The following is a 21,846-nucleotide window of genomic DNA, read 5'->3' as shown; positions in this document are numbered from 1 at the left end:
GCTGCCCTGAGGGATGCCAGTGGCTAGTTCTCAGGATTGTTGGGGGTGGGGGTGGAGGAGGGGTTCTCCAGTCACCCTTCCTGCTCTGTGGTCAGTGCCTAACCATAAAGGGAGCGTGGGTGCAGGGTGGGGCTCAGGGCTATGGGACTCCCGCCCCTCTTTCTCCACCTTCCTCCTCTCATCGCTCCCCCATTTCAAAGCAGGAAGAGATGGAGAAAGAGTTTGCTGGGATCACTCTTGCGCAGTACTCACAAGGCTTCTCACAGGTACCCCACTTGAGGGTCTGGGGGTGGATAGATGGGGCCCAAGCTCAACAATGAAGACCTGGCTGTGGGTGAGGGAAGCCCCTAAAGGCTGGAGCTTGGGGGTAGCAGGTAAATGTCTCCCTGGCCTGAAAGATGGCATCATGCCAAGGTTGGGATGAGCCCAGCCTTGGTTTCCCCATTGGCCATGCTGCCGCCAGGGCTACAGTGCTGCTGGCTTGTCGTCAGATAAGGAAGGTGGCCTGGGTATAGCTGAAGGAAAATCCTAAAAGCCACCTCCTGGAGAAGCAGACTCTTCACAGTGCTCTCTGGCCCAAGGGCCTTCCCACCACAGATTCGGAGTTCATGACTCCACAACAGAACTCGGGCTGCCCCCTCACCCCCCCCTGCCAGCTCAGAGTGGTGGGCACAGACCAGACCCTCTCCCGAGGGCAAAGTGCTGGGCTCTGGAGCAGGGAACCCCCTCCTCCGTCTCTCATCCTAGCCCCCAACTGCCTGGCTGGGCCCTGGGGGAAGCCTGACAGCCCTTCTGATCTTGGGGACCCTACAGGGCTCCCGTAAGAAATCAGAGCCACATCAGCTGAGGGAGAGGGCCCTGCAAGTGAAGCCAAGGTCCCAGGCTGCCTTGTTCTCAGTGTGGCAGGCCAGACCCCTCATCGCCTGGTGAGAAATGGAAACCACGGGATTCCCCAACTTGGGTGTGGGGCTGGGGGAGAATCTGTACTCCCTCTGGGTTTCTCCTCCCTTACTCCCCTCCCCATGTCACCTGGGGTAGGTGGGGAGCTGTGGTGTGGGGCACAGCCCCGCCCACCTGGCCTGGTACCTGCTGCTCCTGGAGCTGCCTGATGGTGCTCTGGGCCTTCTGCAGGTCCTCGGCTGCGGAGCTACACTGCTGCCGCACCACTGCCAGCTCCCGCTTGATGACATAGTTCTCCTCGGCCTCCTGTGCCCGCGTCACCTGCCCCTGGGCATAGTGAGGACAGGAGGCTGTGACCCTCTGGGCCCTGCCTCCAGCCCACCTCGAGGGGGGGAAGCCCCGAGAGGGCCAATGTGGGATGGGAGAGGGGTGAGGCTGCCCGCACTCAGAGCCTGGGATGGGGCGCCCCACCGGGTCTGGGCACGTGGGTGGGGGCAGGCAGGAACTGGACACGGGGAGGAGCCTGAAGGAACAGACCTGCCCCAAGCCCAGGCTTCAGTGGGACTTAAACAGAGAATGGGGTTATGACAGCTCCTTCCCCTGCCAGCTCCTGGCTCTCAGCCCCTGTCCCAGGTGAGGAGAAACAACCCTTATTTAGGGTCAAGGCACAGCAGACACCGGGCTCCGCTGGAGAGGTGGGGGGTCTGGAGGCCACGAAGGCCCAGGGACTCAGGACTGGCCTATCAGGGCAGGTTTGGGAGGTGGAGCACAGCTCTCCCAGAACCTTCTCTAGTCCTGAATCCTGGGGCCTCCATCTACCCGGGCTGAGACCCTCCAGCCCCATCTCCTCAACCCACCCAATTCGGGTCCCCCCATTCCAGGCTCGGAGCCACCAGGTGGCGAGCAGAAGCTTCCAGATAAAGCCATTCAGATGAGGCAGCAGCAGAAGCAGGTGAGAGAAGATGGCAGGCCTTGCAGGTAGGAGCAGAAAGGAGCGTGAGGGGCCAGAAGGGGTGGTGTGTGTGTGTGTGTGTGTGTGCGCGTGCGTGCATGTGTGTGTGTGTGTGTGTGTGTGTGTGTGTGTGGTAGGGAGGCTCAGCGCAGTGCACACACCAGGGCCTATGGCTGATATAGCCTCAGGGTCCCCACCTGTGTCCCCCAGAGGGAGGAAACTTTCTGTCCACATGCGTGGACAAACATTCACACTTACCCACACACACCATGCTTTCACACGTACACCCCTCTCCACCCCCCCGCCCAGGGAAACTTGTGTCTCCCCTGAGAAGCAGTCCCCAGCCACCCCCATGCATGGTGCCAGGCCTGCCCCCTTCTGCCCCCAGGATGGCAGCGGCCAAGGAAGAGGCGGGTCCTGGCTGTCGTGTGCAGGGACCAGGAGGGACACGGGAGAGGGGATGAAAAGCTACAGTACCTGGATTAACCTATCAGCCAGAGCAGCGCTCTCCTACCCGGCGGAGGGGTTCCGAGCGACAGGGGGAGGAGGCAGAGCGGAAGGCGCAGGGACAGGAGAGGGGGAGAGACAGACAAGAACCACTTGTCACTAACGCAGTGGACTATCTCTAGAAGCAGGGGAGAGAGGAGTGAGACCAGAGAACCAAAGAACCAGCAGGAGAAGGACCCGGAGGAAGAGCAAAGCCAGAGCTAGCTCCGTCCTGGAGAGGGATCTGTGTGCGGGTGGGGAGTGGGGTGCCCGCGGTGCCCCCTCCAGGGCCTGGCACACTCAGCACGGGCGTGAGGAGGTGCCATCCCCGGGGCTGAGGGATGGGGTGGCAGCGCCGGGCCAGGTGGAAGTATCCTAACTTGGAGTCTGAGTAAGCATCGAGGCTTTGGCACAAGGGCAGCACAGTTGTGCACATGACTATTCCCTGGGGGCTGTGGGGGGCCAAGGGAGAGTGGGAGAAGAGTGGGAAGTGCCCCCCCCCCCGCTTTTACTCATCTCTAAAAACAGGTTGGGGGCCAGGGTCAAGGTTGTGGCACCCCATCACGGCGCTGGTGGCAAGGCGCCCTTCTACTTTTCCTCTTCGTTTGAGGGTGAGGCCTCCAAGTTACAGGGTTGGGAGCCTGTGGCTTAATTCGGGGTACCTCAGTCAAAGCAGCAGTTCTGCCTCCGTGCCCCCGATGCAGGCAGCCCAGGAGGGACCCGTGTTTGCTGTTAACTGGATTGTAATTTCACACCCAACCCGAAGCAACGCTGCCCTATGACCCCTGGTAATATGGCATCCCAAATCTCAGTGGGGCTCATGGTGGGGCCCCATGGGATTTACACCATGCGCCTCAGGGCCCGCTGTTTTAGGGTGGGGCTCGGACCCGGGCAGGGGGCTGGCTGGCCCTCTGGCTGCTGGGTCCTGCCGGGGGCCTGGAGGAGTTGGTGCCACAGGCTGGTGGCCACGCTCCTCACCTTCTCCAGGGTCTCGATCCGTTGTTTCAGGAGCCGGTTCTCTGTCCGAAGCCTCTATGTGGGGAGAGGGTGGGGGAGTGTGTCAGAACCCCAGTCCCAGCCCCATACACACAGAGGTCTGTCCCCTTAAGGGCCAGGCTGCCTCCAGGCAAGACGGAGCTATCATCAAATGTTCTGGGTCAGTGATCCCAGAAAACAGTCTGGGTCAATTCCTGCTCAGCAGGGCCCATTAGTTTTTTGTTTTTTTTTTTGTTGACAAAACTTATTTCACTTAAAATAATGTGATCACCTTCACGGATATGCACTGCGTGTCAGGGGTCAGCAGTCGGCACCCTTGCCTTCCTGGGGAGTCTGCTTGGGCCTGTCAGAGGCCAATAGGACACCAACCCCAAGGGCTGGCCTTCCTCTCGGCCTGTTCCCACCCCTCACTGCTTTGCTTGCAGTCCAGGGCAGGGGGGTCTTGCTGAACGCACGTGCTTTCTTCAGCTGGACAGCTGTATATCTGCGACCCGCTGAAAGGCACCTGTACTCAGAAGCTGTCACTTCCCTCCAGCTGGGGTTCTGGAGGCAGCTTGCTTTGCTTTTTACCTTCTCTCCTGCGCCAATGATGGATTTGGGTTGGATATTTGTGGGTTTAAGTTCCCCGTGGCCTTTGAGAAGCAGGTGAGGTTTATATACAGCTTGCATCTTAGTCTCTACCTAGGCACCCGTTAAGAAGTAGGTACAGGGGACGCCTGGGTGGCTCAGCCCTTAAGTGCCTGCCTTCAGCCCAGGGCGTGATCCTGGAGTCCTGGGATTGAGTCCCACACCAGGCTCCCTCCGTGGAGCCTGCTTCTCCCTCTGCCTATGTTTCTGCTTCTCTCACTGTCTCTCATGAACAAGTAAATTAAAAAAAAAAAAAAAAGGAGGTACAAATAATTAGATCCTAAGTGTGTGCTGAATGAACACCAACCAGATCCTGCATTCTCCTGAAACCCCAAGACCTCATCCATTACTAGTGAGGACCCTGCCTCCCTTGGGATCACAAAGAACATTGTTTCTGATTTCCTCCAGGGAGAAGGTGATGGAAACACCCAGAACACTTGCAGGACACAGGTGTGATTGATAGTCATTCACTGATGTCATGCGTGGGGAAACTGAGTCAGAGGGGGGGCCAGTGTCTTGTCTGAGCCCCCCCAGTTGGCCTGGGTTAGAGCTCTTTCAGGGCCAAGTCTCTGCCCCACATCTGGAATCGGAGTCCAGATCCTCACCCCTGCCCCCTGGATTGCTCAGCCCTATCTCTGGCCTCCATCAAGCATGGAGATCCTTGAGGAGTTGGATGTGCCCAACTAACAACACCCCTCCCTCCTGCTTTCTCCAAAGGGAAACTGAGACCAGGAATGAGCAGAGAACTATGCGGTCTGGGTATAAATCAGGTTGGGTGTTTTTTGTTTTTGTTTTTTTTCTGTTTTTTTGAGGCTTTGCCATCCAGCTACATGGCCTGTCTAGGAGAGACTGCCCCGCCCAGGACTAGCTAATTCCTAGAGACAGCAAACAACCTTCGGGCTAGGGGGCCTTTCACATGCAAACCAGCCCACCCAGAGCCCACACCCACCCACCTTGCCTATCTGTGCACAGCCAAGCCCAAGGTTCTCCCTGCCCTAAAGCACAACTAGGGACCCACCCTGTCACCTGCAGCTCCCTGAAATTATTCAGAGGAACCAATCCTAAACTCAAACTCAGACTACCCTACCTTGCCCATTCCTTCCTACACTGGCCCACGCTCTCCCCCTCTTGCCCTCTGCCTCCTGACCCACCCTAGTGCTTCCCCGTGTGGCCACGCATGGTGGGGCATGCAACCTCCTTTTGGGAACTGTAATAAACTCTTCTTTCAGAGGCACTCTCTGGGTTGTCTCCGTGTCTGTCACTTTACCACACCTGATTAAAACAAATTCCACGGGATCCCTGGGGGGCTCAGTGGTTTAGAGTCTACCTTTGGCCCAGGGCATGATCACGGAGTCCCGGGATCAAGTCCTGCATTGGGCTCCCTGCACAGAGCCTGCTTCTGCCTCTCTCTCTGTCTCTCATGGATAAATAAATCTTTAAAACAAAAACAAAAAACCCCCAACAAATTCCAGGTACATTTTGAAACAAGCTAGAATCAAAAGAGCAAAGGGCAGGGCCATGCCTGGATCCTTTAAGGCCTGTGGGCTCTTAGGCTCCTCTCTGGGGAAGTTTCCAGGCAGGGCATGTAGTCTGAGTGTCTGCTGGGCCCTCATGGTTACCAGATGGGTGCAGGCCCATGACTATGCATGAGCTAGACAGGCACACATTTGGACTGGTGCATCAGTCAAGCTACTGTTCTGAGAAAGGGGGGACACTTGCAAACTCAGGACACAAAACTACTTCTGGAAAACCTCCGAACAGCACCAGGACACTGATGCCCTCTTTCCCCTTCAGGTAGGGGTGGCAGGTGACCTGGATTATAATCTAGATTCTGCTTCTGCCTTTCTAAAGGAGGTGGAGACGTTGATGGTGGTGATGGCAACAAAATTAAACAAATAATAATAACTTGGGACACCTGGGTGGCACAGCGGTTTAGTGCCTGCCTTCGGCCCAGGGCGTGATCCTGGAGTCCTGGGATTGAGTCCCACATCGGGCTCCCGGGATGGAGCCTGCTTCTTCCTCTGTCTGTGTCTCTGCCTCTCTCTCTGTGTCTCTCATGAATAAATAAATAAAAATCTTAAAAAAAAATAATTTGGGGGATCCCTGGGTGGCTCAGCAGATTAGCACCTGCCTTTGGCCCAGGGCATGATCCTGGAGTCCTGGGATCAAGTCCCACATCCGGCTCCCAGCATGGAGCCTGCTTCTCTCTGCCTCTCTCTCTCTCTCTGTGTCTATCATGAATAAATAAAATAAAATCTTAAAAAAAAATAATTTGAACAGCACAGCAAATGCTCTCCCCATTTTGCAGAAGAGGCTTGAGGCACCCCTAGCTTGTAGGGTTCTCCTCCCACTCACAGCACGGGCCTGGGAAGATGTGACACGGCACACTGCCATCTTCCCTCGGTGGGCACTGTCCCTCTGACCCACGTTGGCTTGGGAAGAGGAGAACTGTAACTCATGGAGCACTTGACAGGCTACCGTGCGCTCTGGGAGATGCAGGCACACCAGAAATCACTACGTTTCTGCCGTCAGATATGAAAATATGGAGAACTGTACTTTGTGGAGCTATCACTGCCTTTGGGGCCTGGACAGGCCGCTTCTAGATCTACAGCCTGACTCAGCCAATGATGACTGAGGAAGCAGCTTTGAAAAAAAACAAAACAAAGCAACAAAAACTGGGCCGAGGGGAGGGAATGAAAAATGTGGTGGAGAGTTCTTAAACCCTGGGCAGTTTTAGAGAATCTCAGGCCTAGCATTTCAAATCTTACATGGTGTAAACATTTGTCTGGTACTGGGCTAGAATAAAGTCATAAAGTAAAAAAAAAAAGAAAAAAAAAATGCTCAGAGGTGAATCCACCTTCCTGGGTCACATGGCTGATCCACTGTAGAGCCGGCATTTGAATCCTGGTCTGTGGGACTCTAGTCCCAGCCACTGGGGGACTCTGTCCCTGAAGAGGACAGAGCCAGGTGGGTCAGGGCTCATGTTTGTATTTGTCACTCTCACTGGACTGGGAAGTGGGGGATCACTGCTGGGTCCCTCTGCTGGGACTCTGGTATACAGTAGGTGCTCAATATATGCTGCTTGTGTGAATAACTAAGATCACATGTGGAAGGATGAAAGCAGAAGGAAGAGGGAGGAGAGTCTAGGTTGGAGGGGCTACAGTGGGTGCTGTACTCTGTCCAGGTGCCTGGCTCCTACCTGCCCCTGACCTCAGGGGCTCCGCCCATTGAGGGCAGCCTTCCTGAGATCCCTCCTGCCCGTCATGCCTGCTGCTGCTTAGCCTTTTGCAGTGACTCCCCGGGCCTGGAGCAATCTTCCTGGGTCAGCTCCACCTCTCTCCTGCACATTTTTATCCAGAGTATTTTCTGCAGCTCATATGCTGTATCTATGGGTTCCCCAACTGTCTCTCCATTATAACTGGGGGGCTGCATGAGGGCAGGGACCTATTCACCTTATTTGTCACTGTAGCACTGGGGTGGGCCCTTGTTCACACACTGGCCTACTTGGTGAATAAAGGGACAGGTGGATGGAGGGACAACACTTCAGATTCTAAGGACAGGCTTGTATGTGGCTTGGGCAAGGCTGTACTCCCAAGGGCATCCGGTCCTTGTCCCCTACCTCCCTGAGGACTCACTTTGATCTCAATCTGCTCCTCCATCTCCTTGCTCTTCATGGCTGCATACTCCTTCTCCAGCCTGCAGAGGGGAGGGCCAATGTGGTCACTGTCCCACTCTTGGGGCCCCCTTTCTGCCAGCACCCTGCCCACCTGGTACTGACCTCTTCATCTTCTTGGGGTTGTACTTGACCTGGTAAGCCTTGAGGATCAGCTTGTCCGGGCAGCTGTCGAACTGGTGGGGGATCACCCTCTGGAAGTACTGTGGGGGCACAGGTGGTCCCTGACCCACAGGCCCTGACTCGGGGGTCCACCAGAGCCCCTCTGTACCCTGCTTCTCTGCAGGAGGAGCCAGTCTGCCAGGGGCATCACCATGTCCCAGCTCAGGGCCCAGCCCTCTGTGGGTGCTCTGTCAGTGTGTGTGGAGCAAGTAGGTGCGAGAAGTGGGGCTGGGGCTGTGGCTGTGGTGGGAAGCAGCACCCGCAGCCAGGACTTCAGTCTGCAGGGGAAAAGCAGGGCTTTGGAAGCTCCTGCAGGCAGAAGCTGGGTGGTGGTGGAGTCTGAGCACAGGGACTTTTGCGGAAGGGGGTGGCATGTCACTGCCCCAGGGCAGTGAGAAGAGGCTGAAGAAAGTGAGGAATCAGGACAGTGGGAGCGACGTGGAGGAAAGACCCCTCGGTGGTCTGCCTGTACCCCTGGGGCCCCAGAAGCCCCGGCAAAGGGTTAAGCACTAGCCCTGACGGAGGACACAGCTTGCTGTGGTTCAGGGCCAGGCTGGCTCCTGCTCCTCAGCCCAGCTGGCCCCCTCTGGCAGCTGCACACAATGGATGCCCGTGTTCACGGACACAGCCATGGCCTTTGTGCATTCTTTCCCAAAGCACCAGCTGGAAGATGCTGGGAGGGGAGGGGTAGGGGCCTGTGTGATGGGGACATGGCAGAAAAGCAGACTGGCCTCTTCTCCAGCAGGCAGGGCAGCCAGGGTGGGTGTGAAGCTGCCCCAGACCCTCACTCCCTCCCGTGCCCTCACCTGGCCCGGTTGCTGGGGCTGGAACCACACGCAAGGCCTTGTGGTTTGGCTACCATTACTATCTGCCACAGTAGACTTCAGGGGACCCAGAGTTGGGAGCAGGAGATGGGGCAGGACCTCCCAGGGCTTGGCCTAAGCCTAGGCCTTCCACCATTTCCCCTCCACCCCTGAGGGGCCAAGCTGCTCCTCAGAGCCCACCTTGGTCCTGCAGGAAGGCCTCAGGGAGCAGAGGCCATGGGAAAAGAGCAAGATGCTCAGGGACACCTTCGCCCTCATAGCCAGGACCTTCTGTCTCTGAGGAGGCCTTCCCCTGCCCAGATGCCTCTGGGAATCCCATCCACCCTGGCCCTCCTGGCCCACCTGAGACATCCCCTCCATGTCCAGCTGCATCAGCTCTGTCTGGTTCACCTGCAGCAGGGCGAGGCCCACCCGGAACACAATCTCCAGACCCTGTAAAAGTGATGGCAGTGAGTCTCTGGTCCTGCTCTCCAGGGGCTGGGGGGGGGGCTGTCTGTCCACGTTCGGCCCCCCTTCCCCAACTCCTGGCCCTTCCTTAGCCTGGGCCTGGCTGGGATTTATTTCCCGTATTGTGTATCTGGGAGAGGAAGGGTTGTTTGGGGTCCTCACCTCGTACATGAAGATGTCAAAGACACGGGTGGCAACAGGTAGTGGGAAGGTAGTCAAGAAGAGCGTGAGAAACCAGGACGAGGCGTACATGGATGTGTGGAAGCTCTGGGAGCGGAAGTGGGTGTTCAGATCCGGGAGCTGTTCCTGGGGCACAGGTATGTAGGGAGGAGGCCAGGCCCTGTGAGGAGGCTGCAGGCACAGCAGGCCCTGCCCACAGGCCCCTTCCATCCGGGAGTGCTGGGCTTCAGTGCCCTGGCCTCCAGGTGACTTCCTTGCCTGCCCTGGGCCAGCCCTTGGCTCTCTTCCTCTGTGTGCCCTCAGCACTGTGTTTGGGTGAGGCTGAAGTGCCTGAGAGCTCTGAGTAGCACCAGGTAGAGACGCAGGCAGGGGTGGCAGGAGTAGCAGCAGCTGGTGGGTGTTGGGTATACATCAGGGGCAGGCACTAGCACAACTGCTGATGGGATCCTCACCACTGCCTCAAGAGGGAGCCTCTAGGGCTGGGGGGGAGGAGGGAGGTGGTTATGTAACTCCCCAAGTTCACCCAGAGAGCAAGGGGTGGAGTGTGGTGTGGGCCCACTGCAGCACAGTCCATATCTAGTGATCCTCCAGTGTCTACCCACAGCTCCCTGCATCATGCTTTGTGCCCTGCAGTGCTCAGGGGATGCCTGTCTGATTGGCCTGAACTTCAGACTGCTGAAAAGTGACAGAAATTGGGGAAACTGAGGCTGGACCAGGTGTCAGGACCCCCTGGATGTCCTTTACTAAGAGAGAACAGACTCTGGAGCTCTCCCCACCTGCCTTGGGGCATCCTCCCACAGCCAGGGGTTCTCTGGTCCTGTCCTCCTACTCTGCCGTGGACAGCCTTGTTACCCGGCCCCGGGTGGGTGGCTTCTTCTCTGTGGCCTGGGCTACCTGCTTGCCAACACTACTAGGTCCCCTCAAGCGATGGTTTCTCCCTGCCCATTGCTATGTAGAGTAACATGGCCCCACCTGTGACCAGCTTCTGAAGCAGGCCGTGTATGTGTGTGTGTGTGTATGCACGCACGCACGCACGCACGCACGCACACCCAGTCTGTCTGCCAGCCAGGGGCGGGCCCTGCGGGGGCTGCTATTTATAAACAGAGACGGCTGCTCTCCAGTATCAGCAAAGGCAGCCAGACGACACTTTCCCTCCTTCCGCCACACTGGGGAGCAGACAAGGAGGGGCTGGGAGTATAGCCAACAAGAGCCAGCCTGACCCTCTTGCCCTAGCAGTTCTGGGAGCCCCACACTCTCAGGAGCCCCCACCACAAATGGCTGGCCCTCGCCCTGTCCCCAGAAGCACCCTCTGGGGCAGTACCCCACAGTCTCGTGGCACAGGACCCCTTTCTGAGCTGGGACATCTGCATGTGACTTCTCAGCCCTGGAATTCTCAAAGAGACAGAAATGGGGATGCCCTAGGTTAGCACCCATGGGTGTGGGCCGATGGAGAGTGGTGGGTGGGTACACCCCACCCCTGGCCCCCACTCACCTGTAGCATGTACTCAAACTGGTAGATGCAGAGCCCCAGCTCAGCCATGCTGGGCTTGAAGAGCTCCCTCAGGCGGTACTCCTGCATCAGCCGCACGAATACACAGAAGGCTTCCTCCTCAGGCATCTGGGGGGACAGGCAGGGTGGGAGGGGGTGTTCGCTGCTCTTCTCATGGCCCTGGTGGGCAGTGCTTTGCCTTCTTCTCCATTTCGGTTTACAGAACAGGAACTGTGTGGGTATCTTGGACCCTCATAATGAACCTCTGGTCTTTATCATCACCCAGCTTTTATGGATGGGAAACCTTCTGAGGCTGAGGCCACCTGCCACAGACTGGTGGAGCCAGGACTTGGAGCCCAGACCTGCCCACCTCCAGAGGCTGAGGTGAGACACCCTCTGGTTCCCCCACCTCCCCAGCTGTCTCCATTCTCCCTCCTGAGTCTGCTGGGTTCTCTGGAGGAAACCCTCTGCCCAACTAACACCACTTAAGCCCCCTGCCCTGGGAGGTGACTGGGCAGGACAGTTGTCTCTCCAGCCCCTGGATGATGCAGGTAGACAGCTGCTCTGTGCCCACCCATCAGGGGCTTGGCCTGGGGACTGGCCAAGGTCATAGGTGGATGGAGAGGGAAGCTCTGACCCTAGGAGGACGCTGGGTGGAGGGAACACTGCTTTTGCCCACCTCCTAGTGGCAGAGCCCAGGGCGGGCTGGCTCCTACCACAAGCCTGGCCCCAGCTACCTACCTGCATGAGGAGCAGGCCCACGATGAAGGCGCTGCCCTGGCAGTAGCCCACCTCCCTGTCCACCAGGGAGTATGCCTGCAAGGGAACACATGCGCATCACAGCAGGGGCCCTCTGGCCAGCGCCAACACCGGCTGGGGCTTGGGTGGTGAGTGGAGGCCCGAAGGCCCTAGGCCTCACCTTCATGACGTTGAAGAGGACCTCCTGGCCCAGGCTGTCCTGGCCCTTGAAGAACTCGTGCTCTGGGTAGGTGCGGGCAATGTCCCTGCGGATCAGCTTCTCACATGGCGAGGACATCTTGAGTAGCTCCGAGTATTGGTTCTTGACTGGCATGTCTGTGGCACTGCACAGAAGCTGCCACACGATGGCCCGGAAGTGGTGTGGGATGCCCTTGCGGATCAGCTCCTGACAGTGGGGTGGGGCAAGGGGCAGGAAGCTGGGCTGGACCCTGTCCCAGCGCAGCCACCCAGGCCAGCCCCTGAGCCCCTGCCTCGCCCACAGCCCGCAGCCCAGAGCTGGCTGAGCCACTATGCTGCAAACAGAATCCACAGCTGCTTAATGTGCTGTCCCCAATCCGTCACAGGACATAGCAGGGCAGGAGACAAACGGGGCCCTGAGATGCCAGTGTGACAGCCACTTGCCTAGCCATCCCCAACTCCCCCCTCCCGTGTCCTGGCAAGGCTCATCTCTTCTGCACTCCTGCCCTCCGCGCAGAGAGGCCAAGGGGCGGTGGGGGGGGGGGGGGGCCGCCCCACACGCCCCGCCCACCTTCAGCAGCTTCTCTTTCCTGCGCCGCCACTCCTCCCACTCGTTGGCGATCCGGCCCCACAGGATCCACGTGTCCTCCTCCAGGTGGCTCAGGTTGGAGGAGACCGAGGAGCTGGACACCAGCGAGGAACCGCTGTTCCGCCGGGAGCCGTTCATGGAGCGCATGGACTTGGAGTCGGCCTCCAGGAGCCTGGGCAGGGGAGGGCTGGTGGAGGCGGGCCGGGCTGCCGGCACCTCCCGCCCCAGCCCCTGGGCTCAGTGACCGAGTGACGCCCGCCCGGGCACCGCGGGGGAGCCCGGCCCCGCCTCTAGGAGCCCCAGAGGCCTCCAGGGATTGGGTCTAAATTGTTCTTGCCGGGTGACCTTGGCGGGTGCCCTAAAGTCTGGAAGCCGAGGCCTTATTCCTGGGCCCCTGGAGAGGCTGCCTTCCGTGGGTCCCATTCTGTGTCTAGCATCGGGCAGAGAAGCATGTGTATTAGCTGACTTAGTCTTGTATCAACACAGCCGGGCAGGTTTTGCTAAGGTCTGTGCTTTACAGACCAGGTGGAGAGAGGGCGAGCCGCTGGCTGGGGACAGCCAGCTGGCAGGCGGCTGTATCACCACGTGTTTCTGCTGCTCTGACATCTGGGGCCTCGCTGACCGTGGACGACTGCCCACGCAGGCCTAGCAGATTCCTAGAGATAGTTAAGGACTTGCCTGCCACTGCACCTTTCCTATGCAAATCACCCAATCTAGAACTCACAAACCAGCTACCTCCCCTGCTTTGATCACCCCCAATGCCAGGGGCCAGACAGCTAGGGCTAGCCCCTGCACCACCACCACCACCCCAGTCCACTGAGATTATGTAAACTAGCCAGTTTTATACCTGTTTACACGGCCTTGCTGTTAACTTCTTACAGAAACCACAACAAAGGCTCCTGCTCACGGTTTCCCTCATTCCCTCTGCCCCCTGACTGACCCTGGTGCTTTCTGGCTTAGCCCCACGTGGTGTGGAGTGCCCCTTCCTCTTAGGGAGTGCAGGTAACAAACTCTTAACCTGTTGTTCTTGCCATATCTGAATAATAATAACGCCTACATTTTAAAACAGGGGGAGGGCCGGGGGAGAGAAAGGTGGGAAGGCCTGGCTCAGAGTCAGAGGCCTTGCTCTTCCCTTCAACAGAGGCTCAGTGAGCCAAGGCCAGGTTCACAGGGCTTTTTGCAGCCTTGGTCTCATCTGATTGGGGAAGCGGTCTGTTCGGTCTGTTCATCCCGGGGTGGGTGGGAGAACAACAGGACACATTCCTTGTCAAGCTTCTGGTGGGAGCTGTGACTTTGCCCAGGGCCAGGCCCAGCTCTGAGTGTGAGGGGGCCACGAGGAATTTCTGTTTGGGGCCCAGGATGCAGCCCTGAGGCTGCTCCCCGTCCCCTAGGCCCCAACTCACCGGTTCTGCTCTTCAAGCTTGGCCAGCAGCTCCAGCTCATCTGGGCTGAGGTTCTCGGAGTCCGAGGTGGGGGAGCATGTGGGGGCCGACAGGGCCTCCTGGGACGAAGAGTCGGGGCTCAGAGTGGGGCTCGCCATGGTGGGCAGGCTCATTGGCTGCGAGCAGGGCCAGGTCACAGCTCTGTCTGCGGACCGGAGATGCAGGTGGTCAGCACCAGATGGGGTGTCTAGCCTGTCCTGCAGGCTCTGGGCCAGGTGAGCCTGCTGCTCACCTGGGTACATTTCCTCACCACGGGCTTCCTGTCTCTGGCCTGTCTGGTCAGTGTATCTCATCCCCATGCACTCCAGCCTGGCTAATGGCCATGCTGGCTCCTTCTACTCCAGACACTAGCTACCAGGATCCCCTGCCTGTGGCCAGATGCATGGACGGAGACAAAAGGATCGCAGCCAGGGCCCGAGCTATTCTGCTGTCCCTGGGCATGGAGGCCAAATCTCAACTTGACACTTCTGAGTCTTCAGCAGGGCCAGGGCCCAAAGTTCCCTGTCACTCAGACCTTGGGGGTGCAGAAGCCCCCGCTTCAGTGGCCCTTCCTGACAGCCTTGCTCCCGGTCTCTGGCTGTGGCCTGTCCTGGGAGCCCTGCCTTAGCATCTGACCTTCCCCATCTCATCAACCAAAGTGGGCTGCTGGCACAGCCAAAAGCAATTATTCTCTACTGTTAATTGTCTGTTGCTGCCAACAGCCGGAAGAGTCGACTCCCCCTTGGGCTGGGAAGCCAGGGATGGACGCATCAAAGTGCTGGGAATCTGTGCCCCAGCAGACGCAGAGTGAGAGCTACAGGCTCTCATCAGTATCCTGATCTCGGCCTGCTGTGTGCCGGGTGGGTGCCAGGCCCATTTGTCCTATTCTTGGGGACAGTCCGGCCCCACCCTCCTCCTGGGAGCTTCAAGAACACTGGCCTCTTGCTTTCTGCCGGCTTCAGGAGATGCAGCTCCGCACTGTGCCGAAAGCAAAGGCTCTGGACTCAAACAAACCTGTGTCTGAACCATGGATCCCCCTCAACAGCTGTGTAGCCTTGGGCCAGTTGTTTGGCTTCTCTGTCTCCAAAGACTGAGGAGCATATAGGAGCTACTCCAGAGGGTGGCCGTGAGAACTGAGCGTGCCATAGCTCGCAATATGGCAGCACGGTGCCTGATACTTAATGACTGCTCGCTCCCTAGCTGCTGGCCATTATTATTCATTCCAGGGCCAGGGCCAAGGTTGAGCTGGGCTCTAGGGTTTGGTGTGGAAACTGCTGGCAGGAGCTGGCGTCACCCTGGTGGGTGGTTTTAGGGGTTGGGGAGGGAGTAGAGGCAGGGGCCGGGGGAGGTGTTCCTTCTAGTCAGTCATGCTTCTGGTAAGCCCAGGCTAGCATCAAGGGTCTAAGAAGATGGGGCTCTCCAAGGCCCTGGGGGCAGGAAGAAAATGCTGCTCCCCTCACTGTTGCTCTGGATGGCTCCTTCATGCCCATCCACTCTCCTGCATACTCTGTTCCAGGAATCCACTATTGCCCTTGGACCCCACCTGAGCTGGCTTTGACAGCTTAGCCCACAGAGAGGCCCCTGTTCAGTCCAGGGGTCATTGGTCCCCTAGGCAGCAGAAGGACAATGACAGGACAACAGCAGACCATTTCATGCATGCCATCAGGTCACTGGGTACCTACTCACAGCCCAAACTCAGACCCCAACCAACACTTGAGGGTCCATGGATTGGCTGGGCCTGACCTTGGCCATGCACTTGTTTCCAGCTTCCTTCTCTTTGTTGCCCTGTCTTGGAGGGCAAGGGAGATGGGCATCATTCTTCTTTCACCTTGTAGGGGTCCCAGAACCCTCCCTTCCCTGGTCTCTGTGACTCCTCAGGACCACTGGTGCTGCCTCCGGCTCCCAAAGGCTCTCCAGTTCTGTTGGGTGCCGAGGGCTCTGGCTTTGGTGAGGGGTACAAACTCTAGGTGGTAGATCCCGGCAGAACCACAAGACCTTTTCTTCCGATTGCCTTGTTGGCCGGGGATGGCTGCCCCAAAGACCAAGCTACTATGCACCATCTAGCCAGGAGTTAATCTCTCCTGAGAGAGGGACAGTGGGGGCCACTCTGGGGCCAACTACACAGTCAAAGTCTGTGACCAGCCAGGGCAGAGATGGGCTGTGGACACGAAGTGTTGACCTAGAAGGATCTCTCTGAGTAGGGAGGGGCTGGGAAAGCAGTGTGGGTTTCCCAACATCAGACTGGGGAGGTGGGGAAGAGGTGGTGGAGGTGAGGACTGGAGCCTGCTAAGCACAGCTGGGTTGGGGGAGCAATGGGACCCCTAGAGAAAGAGTCCGCATGTGGCCAGCGTAGTGGTCTGGGCCCACTCTCTCTTTACTGAGTCCAGGATATTCAAGCCTTGGATCCAGCACACACACCCCCTTGCTGTCCCCAAAGGGCCCAAGAGAATGGTTCAACTCTGGGTTTCTGATTTAAAACCACAACCAGGGCCAGCCACTAGCAGAGTTTGTTCAGCTATTTATCACATATTAATGTGTAGTTCATACAGGAAATAAAATTGATTCAATACATAAGGCTGAAATTTGCAGTCTGAGAGGCAGAACCTTCTGATCCCTTAGGAACTTTCTCTTGACTCATCGCCAGACTGTCTAAACACAGCCTGGCCCTGGAAGCCATCCTCCTGATGCACACGTATACACAGACACACTCACACCATGGACACACTCACACACTCATATAACTGACACTCACACATACCTACACTCGTACTCACACACTGTTCCACACCCTGCACATGCACATTCATGCACTCTCCCGCCCCCACATGCTCTTGTGTGTGCGCACACACATGCATGCACATGCACACTTCCTGCATTGACCAGATCTTGCCTCTCTTAGACCTGAGTAGATTGGGACGGACATGGCTTGCTGCCTTCCTAGTTCTGTGGGTGGCCCCGCCTCCCCTCCAGGGCACCACAACTCTTACTCCCTCCACCTTTCCTTCCCTGATGCCCACTGAGGGCCATCTGAGGGCCAGGTGTTGTTCTAGGCACAGGTATGTGGAGGGGAAAGAGGTGGATGAGACATGGCCTCTGCAGCCCTTCCCCCGCCGTGGTGGATGGATACAGAGACAAGGCAGGGTGCCTCGCTCAGTGCCTTTGAGATCCAGGCACAGGCCCACTAGGTCTCAGGTCCCAGCCTCTCAGTGTCAACTTCAATTCCCTTTGGCTCTACTCCACCTCAGCCACTTAAAGGGGGTCCTGGACCCTGCAGAGTGGGCAGTGGGTCACCTGCCCCTGTGCCTGCTGGCACTACACCCTCTACAACCCCATAGGGTGGCCCATGGTTAATGAGGCTGAGCCAACCCAGAGGGGTGGTAAGAGACTGCCAGTGAGCTGGGGCAGAAAGATCCAGCTGCCAGGGGTTTCCCACTTCCCTTTCCTCTTCTCAGGGGTGTTTGGACACTGCCAATCATGCTTCCTCCTTCTTAAAGGCCTCTTCCAGCTAGCTTCAGAGAGGCTGCGTTCCTGGGTCCTCTCCTCCCTCCCTGCCAGGGCTTCTCAGTCTCCTGGTTGGCCTCTCCTCCTCCACGGGCCCTGCCTCAGCCCATCCCTTCATGCACTTGGCGGTCTCACTCTTGAGGCTTAAATGACCATATGTATGCCAACAACTGGGATATCCCCCTTTTTCCAGCTTTTCCTTTCTCCTGAGCACTTCTAAGATTGCCAACTGGCTCTTGAACACCTCTGCCAAGTCCCCCACCAGGGGAAGAACCACCTCTGTCTGGGTCCCTGCTACAGCGGGGCCCCGCACTGAGCCTACAACAGAGGGGTTGAAAAATATCTGAGGAACTGAACCGCCTCCCCATCCACTGATGCTTGCTGAATGCCCACCAGGTGCTGGACATTGCACCGAGCAAAGGCCAACAGAGCTGCTGCCCTCCTGAGCGCATGGAGCATAGAGAGTAGGAAACCATCATCCAAGCTTTCTCCTGCAGATTTAAAGATATGTTTCCAGGAATAGAGAGAGTGGAACACCATCTGGCAAGCCCCTAAAGAGTTAAATGTGGAGTTCCCACATGACCCAGCAATTCTGCTCCTAGATAGCTACCCAAAATAATGGGAAACATATGTCCACATGAACTCTTGTACGTGACTCTTCACAGCAGTGTCATTTATAATAGACAGAAAGAGAAAGAACTCCAGGTCCACCATTGGATGAACCAATTGACACAATGTGGTCCATCCATGCACCGGAATATGATTCAGCCATAAAAAGGAAGGAGGCTCTGACACACGCTGCCATGTAGATGAACCTCAAAGACTTTATGTTCAGTGGACGAAGCCAGACACAAATGATCATAGGTGACATGCTTGCATTGACATGAAATGTCCAGAATAGGGGCATCTATAGGGATAGTGGTTGCCAGGGGCTGGGGCCTGGGGAGCGGGTAGGGGAATGGGGGAACCTGCACACAGGATTTTTTTGGAATGCTGATATGTTCTGGAACTAGACAGTTGTACTATTTTGTGAATATACTGAAACCCACTGAACTGTTCACTTTAAAAGGGTGAATTTTAGAGAAAAAGATGAGGGATGGGATGGGATGGATTGGCAAAGGAAACACAGTGCAGAAGCAGGAGGAAGGCATGCCACTCCAGAAAAGACTGGAGAATTCTGCAGGGGCCAGACCCCCGCAGGGCCCTGTGGCTCAGGTAGGGACCTGGCTGGGCTTGCATTTTAGGAAGACCCTCTGGTCCCTGGTGTGGAGATGCTCCTCAAACTCAATACTCTCCTGACTAAAGCCAGCAACTCCTCCTGCTACATGGGGGGGGGACTAGCTGGGTCCATGTGCTGCCCTCCATCCACCTGCCCAGTGCTACCCTCCTCATGCTTGCCCAAACCCTTCAGCTATTCCCTGCTTGGAGATGGAGCCCAAATGTTTTTGCCTGGTGCACACAGTCCTGCCAGCTTGCCTCCTCCCTCAACCCAGCCCCATGATGCTCAGCCCTCCAGGACCACCTGCTTCTTCCTGTGTCTTTGCACATGCTGTTCCCTCTTGTTGGGAAAGCAGTCTCCAACATCTGGTTTGAATTTTTTTTTTCTGTGAAATCGTTCCTATCAACCCCCACCTTTCATGCTGGCTCACTTCTCTATCTCCCTCTGAAAATACTTACCCCCTACATCTCAGCCCAACGGCACATTCCATGACAATTGCTTCTATACAGGCCTGCCTGCCCTACTGGGTTATGAACATTCTGAGGTCAAGGGCCTATCTTCTTAATTTTCTATACCAAGCTCCTAACACATATGGAATTTAGTAGGTGCTTAATAAACATTCGCTAAATGAATGAAGACAAAAATTTCTGTGCTGCTCAGCCAAGTGATCAAGATCGACATCAACAGTGATAAGCCACAGTAAGAGCATGAGCCTATGATGAGCTGAAAAGGGCATGTCACTTTTGTATCTCTCTCCCCAGAATGCATCACTCCAGTTTAACTATGAGAAAACCATGTGACAAATCCAGATCACGGGACATTTTAGAAAAATTCCTGACCAGTTCTCCTCAAATCTGTCAAGGTCATCAGAAATAAGGAAAGTCTAAGAAACTGTCCCAGCCATGAGAGCATAAGAAGACTTGACAAAATGTCATGTGGGATCCAGGATGGGATTCTGGAAGAGAAGAAGGAAATTAGGGCAAAACTAAGGAAATCTGAGTAAAGAAAGTGTGGACTGTAGTTAATGTATCAACGTCAGTCTGTTAATTATAACAAATGTACGAGACTTACTGAAGATGTTACTAATCAGGGAAACTGGGTGGGGGTCTGCAGGAGCTCTCTACTATCTTCTCAATTTTTCTGCAAATCTAAAACCATTCTAAAAAATAAACTGTATTTTCTTTTTTAAAGATTTATTGAATGTGTGAATGAGAGAGCACAAGCCAGTGGGGAGAGGCAGAGGGAGAAACAGGCTCCCTGTTGAACAGGGAGCCCAATGCAGGGCTCAATCCCAGAACCCCAGGATCATGACCTGAGCCAAAGGCAGGCACTTAACCAACTGAGACACCAAGGCGCCCCTAAACTCTATTTTAAAAATAATTTAAAACAAAGATTCTGTATCAGTGTAGGCCGAAAAGTAAAGGTCAGCTGTAATGCATGCAAGGTGCCAGAGCAAGCAGGACTCTCACATGGTCCCTTGACTAGGCCACAGAGGGAGGATTTCCACTTAGATTTCTGACTCCAGAGCCTCTGCCCTAAGTTGATTCTCTGTGCTGCCACTTTCTCTGCATTCTTTTACTTTGGAAATAATACACATAAAGCACGAATGCCCAATTTACTGTGCTCAGTAAAGCACAGTCATTACTTTTCAGCGCGGAGAGGGAGTGAGTGTGTGTGTGCGCGCCATCTTACAGAGCCTGGCATTTTCGAAGGTGGGAATAAAGAGCCCAAGTTTCCTTTTCAGTTTGGTTTCCTAGCTTTCTGCCCCGCAGTTTCTGATCCTCTGCTCTAATAATGACAGGGGACACAGACTCATTTCTGAACTGCATGCCTCAGGAGATGCCATATGACCCCATGTGCCCAGCCTGCCAGGATTGTCAGCGTGATCCAGCAGACCACCATGGCCCTGGCTGGTTCCAGCTTCTGGGGAAATGGCCTGGTGTCTGGGTCCTTTTCCTAGCCAAGGGGTGGGCAACCAATGGGCAAGCTTTGATAACAAGGACAGTCACTGGAATTCAGGGCTTACTGCCTGCCCCATCTTTTCCCCAGTTCTAGCTACTTCTCTATGCTCTGGACCTTTCCATATCCATGTACCTTCCTTCTATGGCTCTGTGTGTGTGTGTGTGTGTGTGTGTGTGTGTGTGTGTGTGTGTGTCCACAACTGCTCCCAGATCTCCTGGTCTTCTGTGAGAACTCCAGAGCCAGAAGTCTGGGTTCGAATCCCTCCCCTACCACTGTATATCTTTGTGATAAACTTTGCCTCAATTTCTTAATCTGAAAACAGGGCTAGTGATAGTACCTGCCTCACGGGAATACCTGAGCTAAACTTGTCAAGTGCTTAGGACAGGAACTAGCTGGTCCATGCTATTTGTTCCCCGTTGGATGGAAAGTTCCATGAGGGTAGGGGCTGTCTAGCCACCACTGGATCCCCAGAGTCTAGTACACTATCAGGCATCCAATAGCTGTGGAATGAATCAACAAACCCCAATGGGCTGGCCCTCTTTAAAGGTTAAATGCACTGAAACTATAATTATTGTTATTGGGAAATTGGGAATAATAGCAGCAGCAAATACCTTCAGACTAAAATCTGAGATGTGGACTATTATGACCTGTGGAATCCCTTCTGACCTAAAAAAAAAAAAAAAAGGTTTACTATCCCGTATCATCACCAACTTTCTATTTGCCACTGAAGTAGGTTCATTCCTGGTAAATCCCTCATTTCTCTATATTTTTGTTCCCTGAGAATGACAAAGGAGAACATTTAAAGCCCTTGTAAGCCTTCCAGGGACAGGTGAGTAAGAGAAGTGGCATCTTGCAAAGGCTCTCGGCTCTTCAAAGCCAAGATGGTTATCTCTTCTGCTGCCTGAGTCAGCTGCAGAGTTTTGCTGGGCCACGGGGCAAGGACGAGGTGGGTATGCCCTGCCTTTGGGAGCTCTCCAAGGCAGATGGGTCAACCTCTTCCTGTGGAAGAGATCCAGGCCGTCTTTCGTAAATGGGTGAGTAGGGAAGATGGTAAGATCCTAAAATGAAGCAAGTATTTACTAAGCATCTGCTATGTGCCCTGCACTCTCCTGAGACTCAGCCTTGAACAAACGGTCAGGCTCCCTTGTGGGACTAGTGGGTTGGTGTGGGAGACACAGCTCAATGAAATGATCTCCCAACACATCACAGCATGCTGAGCAATGCAAGAAAAGTGCAGGTGAGTTGTGCTGACAGGGCCTTGGAAGATACATCTCTCTCTCGCCTCCTGTGATTTCCTTCTCACTTCTTTTCCTGGCGCTGTTTGACTTCCAGAGCAGGTGTGCTACAGACTCCCCTGGGTAGGATAGGGCTTGCTGCCTTTCTTGAGTTCTTCCAACTATGGTTCCCTTTCCCAGGGAGGGGTGTGCAGTATGTGGCCCATGGATCACATTTGGGATGCGAGGCCTACGGGATGAGGCCCAC

The 21,846-nt window shown here is 55.7% G+C and overlaps 1 protein-coding gene across 2 annotated transcripts in view; it reads right to left on the bottom strand.

The window, feature by feature from the left end:
• The window catches only part of EVI5L (ecotropic viral integration site 5 like), a 30,338-nt gene that overhangs the window by 4,862 nt on the left and 3,630 nt on the right, over positions 1 to 21,846 (bottom strand). Inside the window, exons 2-13 of one of the 2 annotated variants that reach the window (XM_072721559.1) lie at positions 13,665 to 13,848; positions 12,244 to 12,433; positions 11,656 to 11,880; positions 11,478 to 11,552; positions 10,740 to 10,865; positions 9,230 to 9,373; positions 8,963 to 9,052; positions 7,740 to 7,837; positions 7,597 to 7,657; positions 3,317 to 3,370; positions 2,330 to 2,362; positions 1,087 to 1,227 (exon numbers count right to left, since the gene is read on the bottom strand). In XM_072721559.1, the coding sequence (XP_072577660.1) occupies positions 1,087 to 1,227; positions 2,330 to 2,362; positions 3,317 to 3,370; positions 7,597 to 7,657; positions 7,740 to 7,837; positions 8,963 to 9,052; positions 9,230 to 9,373; positions 10,740 to 10,865; positions 11,478 to 11,552; positions 11,656 to 11,880; positions 12,244 to 12,433; positions 13,665 to 13,816 (1,389 nt within the window). In that variant the 5' untranslated portion in view covers positions 13,817 to 13,848. The remainder of the gene's footprint in view (positions 1 to 1,086; positions 1,228 to 2,329; positions 2,363 to 3,316; positions 3,371 to 7,596; positions 7,658 to 7,739; positions 7,838 to 8,962; positions 9,053 to 9,229; positions 9,374 to 10,739; positions 10,866 to 11,477; positions 11,553 to 11,655; positions 11,881 to 12,243; positions 12,434 to 13,664; positions 13,849 to 21,846) is intronic. The other variant, XM_072721560.1, reaches the window with a different exon arrangement.

The sequence above is a fragment of the Vulpes vulpes genome, chromosome 9 (genome assembly GCF_048418805.1).
Source record: "Vulpes vulpes isolate BD-2025 chromosome 9, VulVul3, whole genome shotgun sequence".
NCBI classification, from domain to species: domain Eukaryota; kingdom Metazoa; phylum Chordata; class Mammalia; order Carnivora; family Canidae; genus Vulpes; species Vulpes vulpes.
Note: the sequence above shows the minus strand (reverse complement) of the source record. Positions and strands in the feature narration are given on the sequence as shown.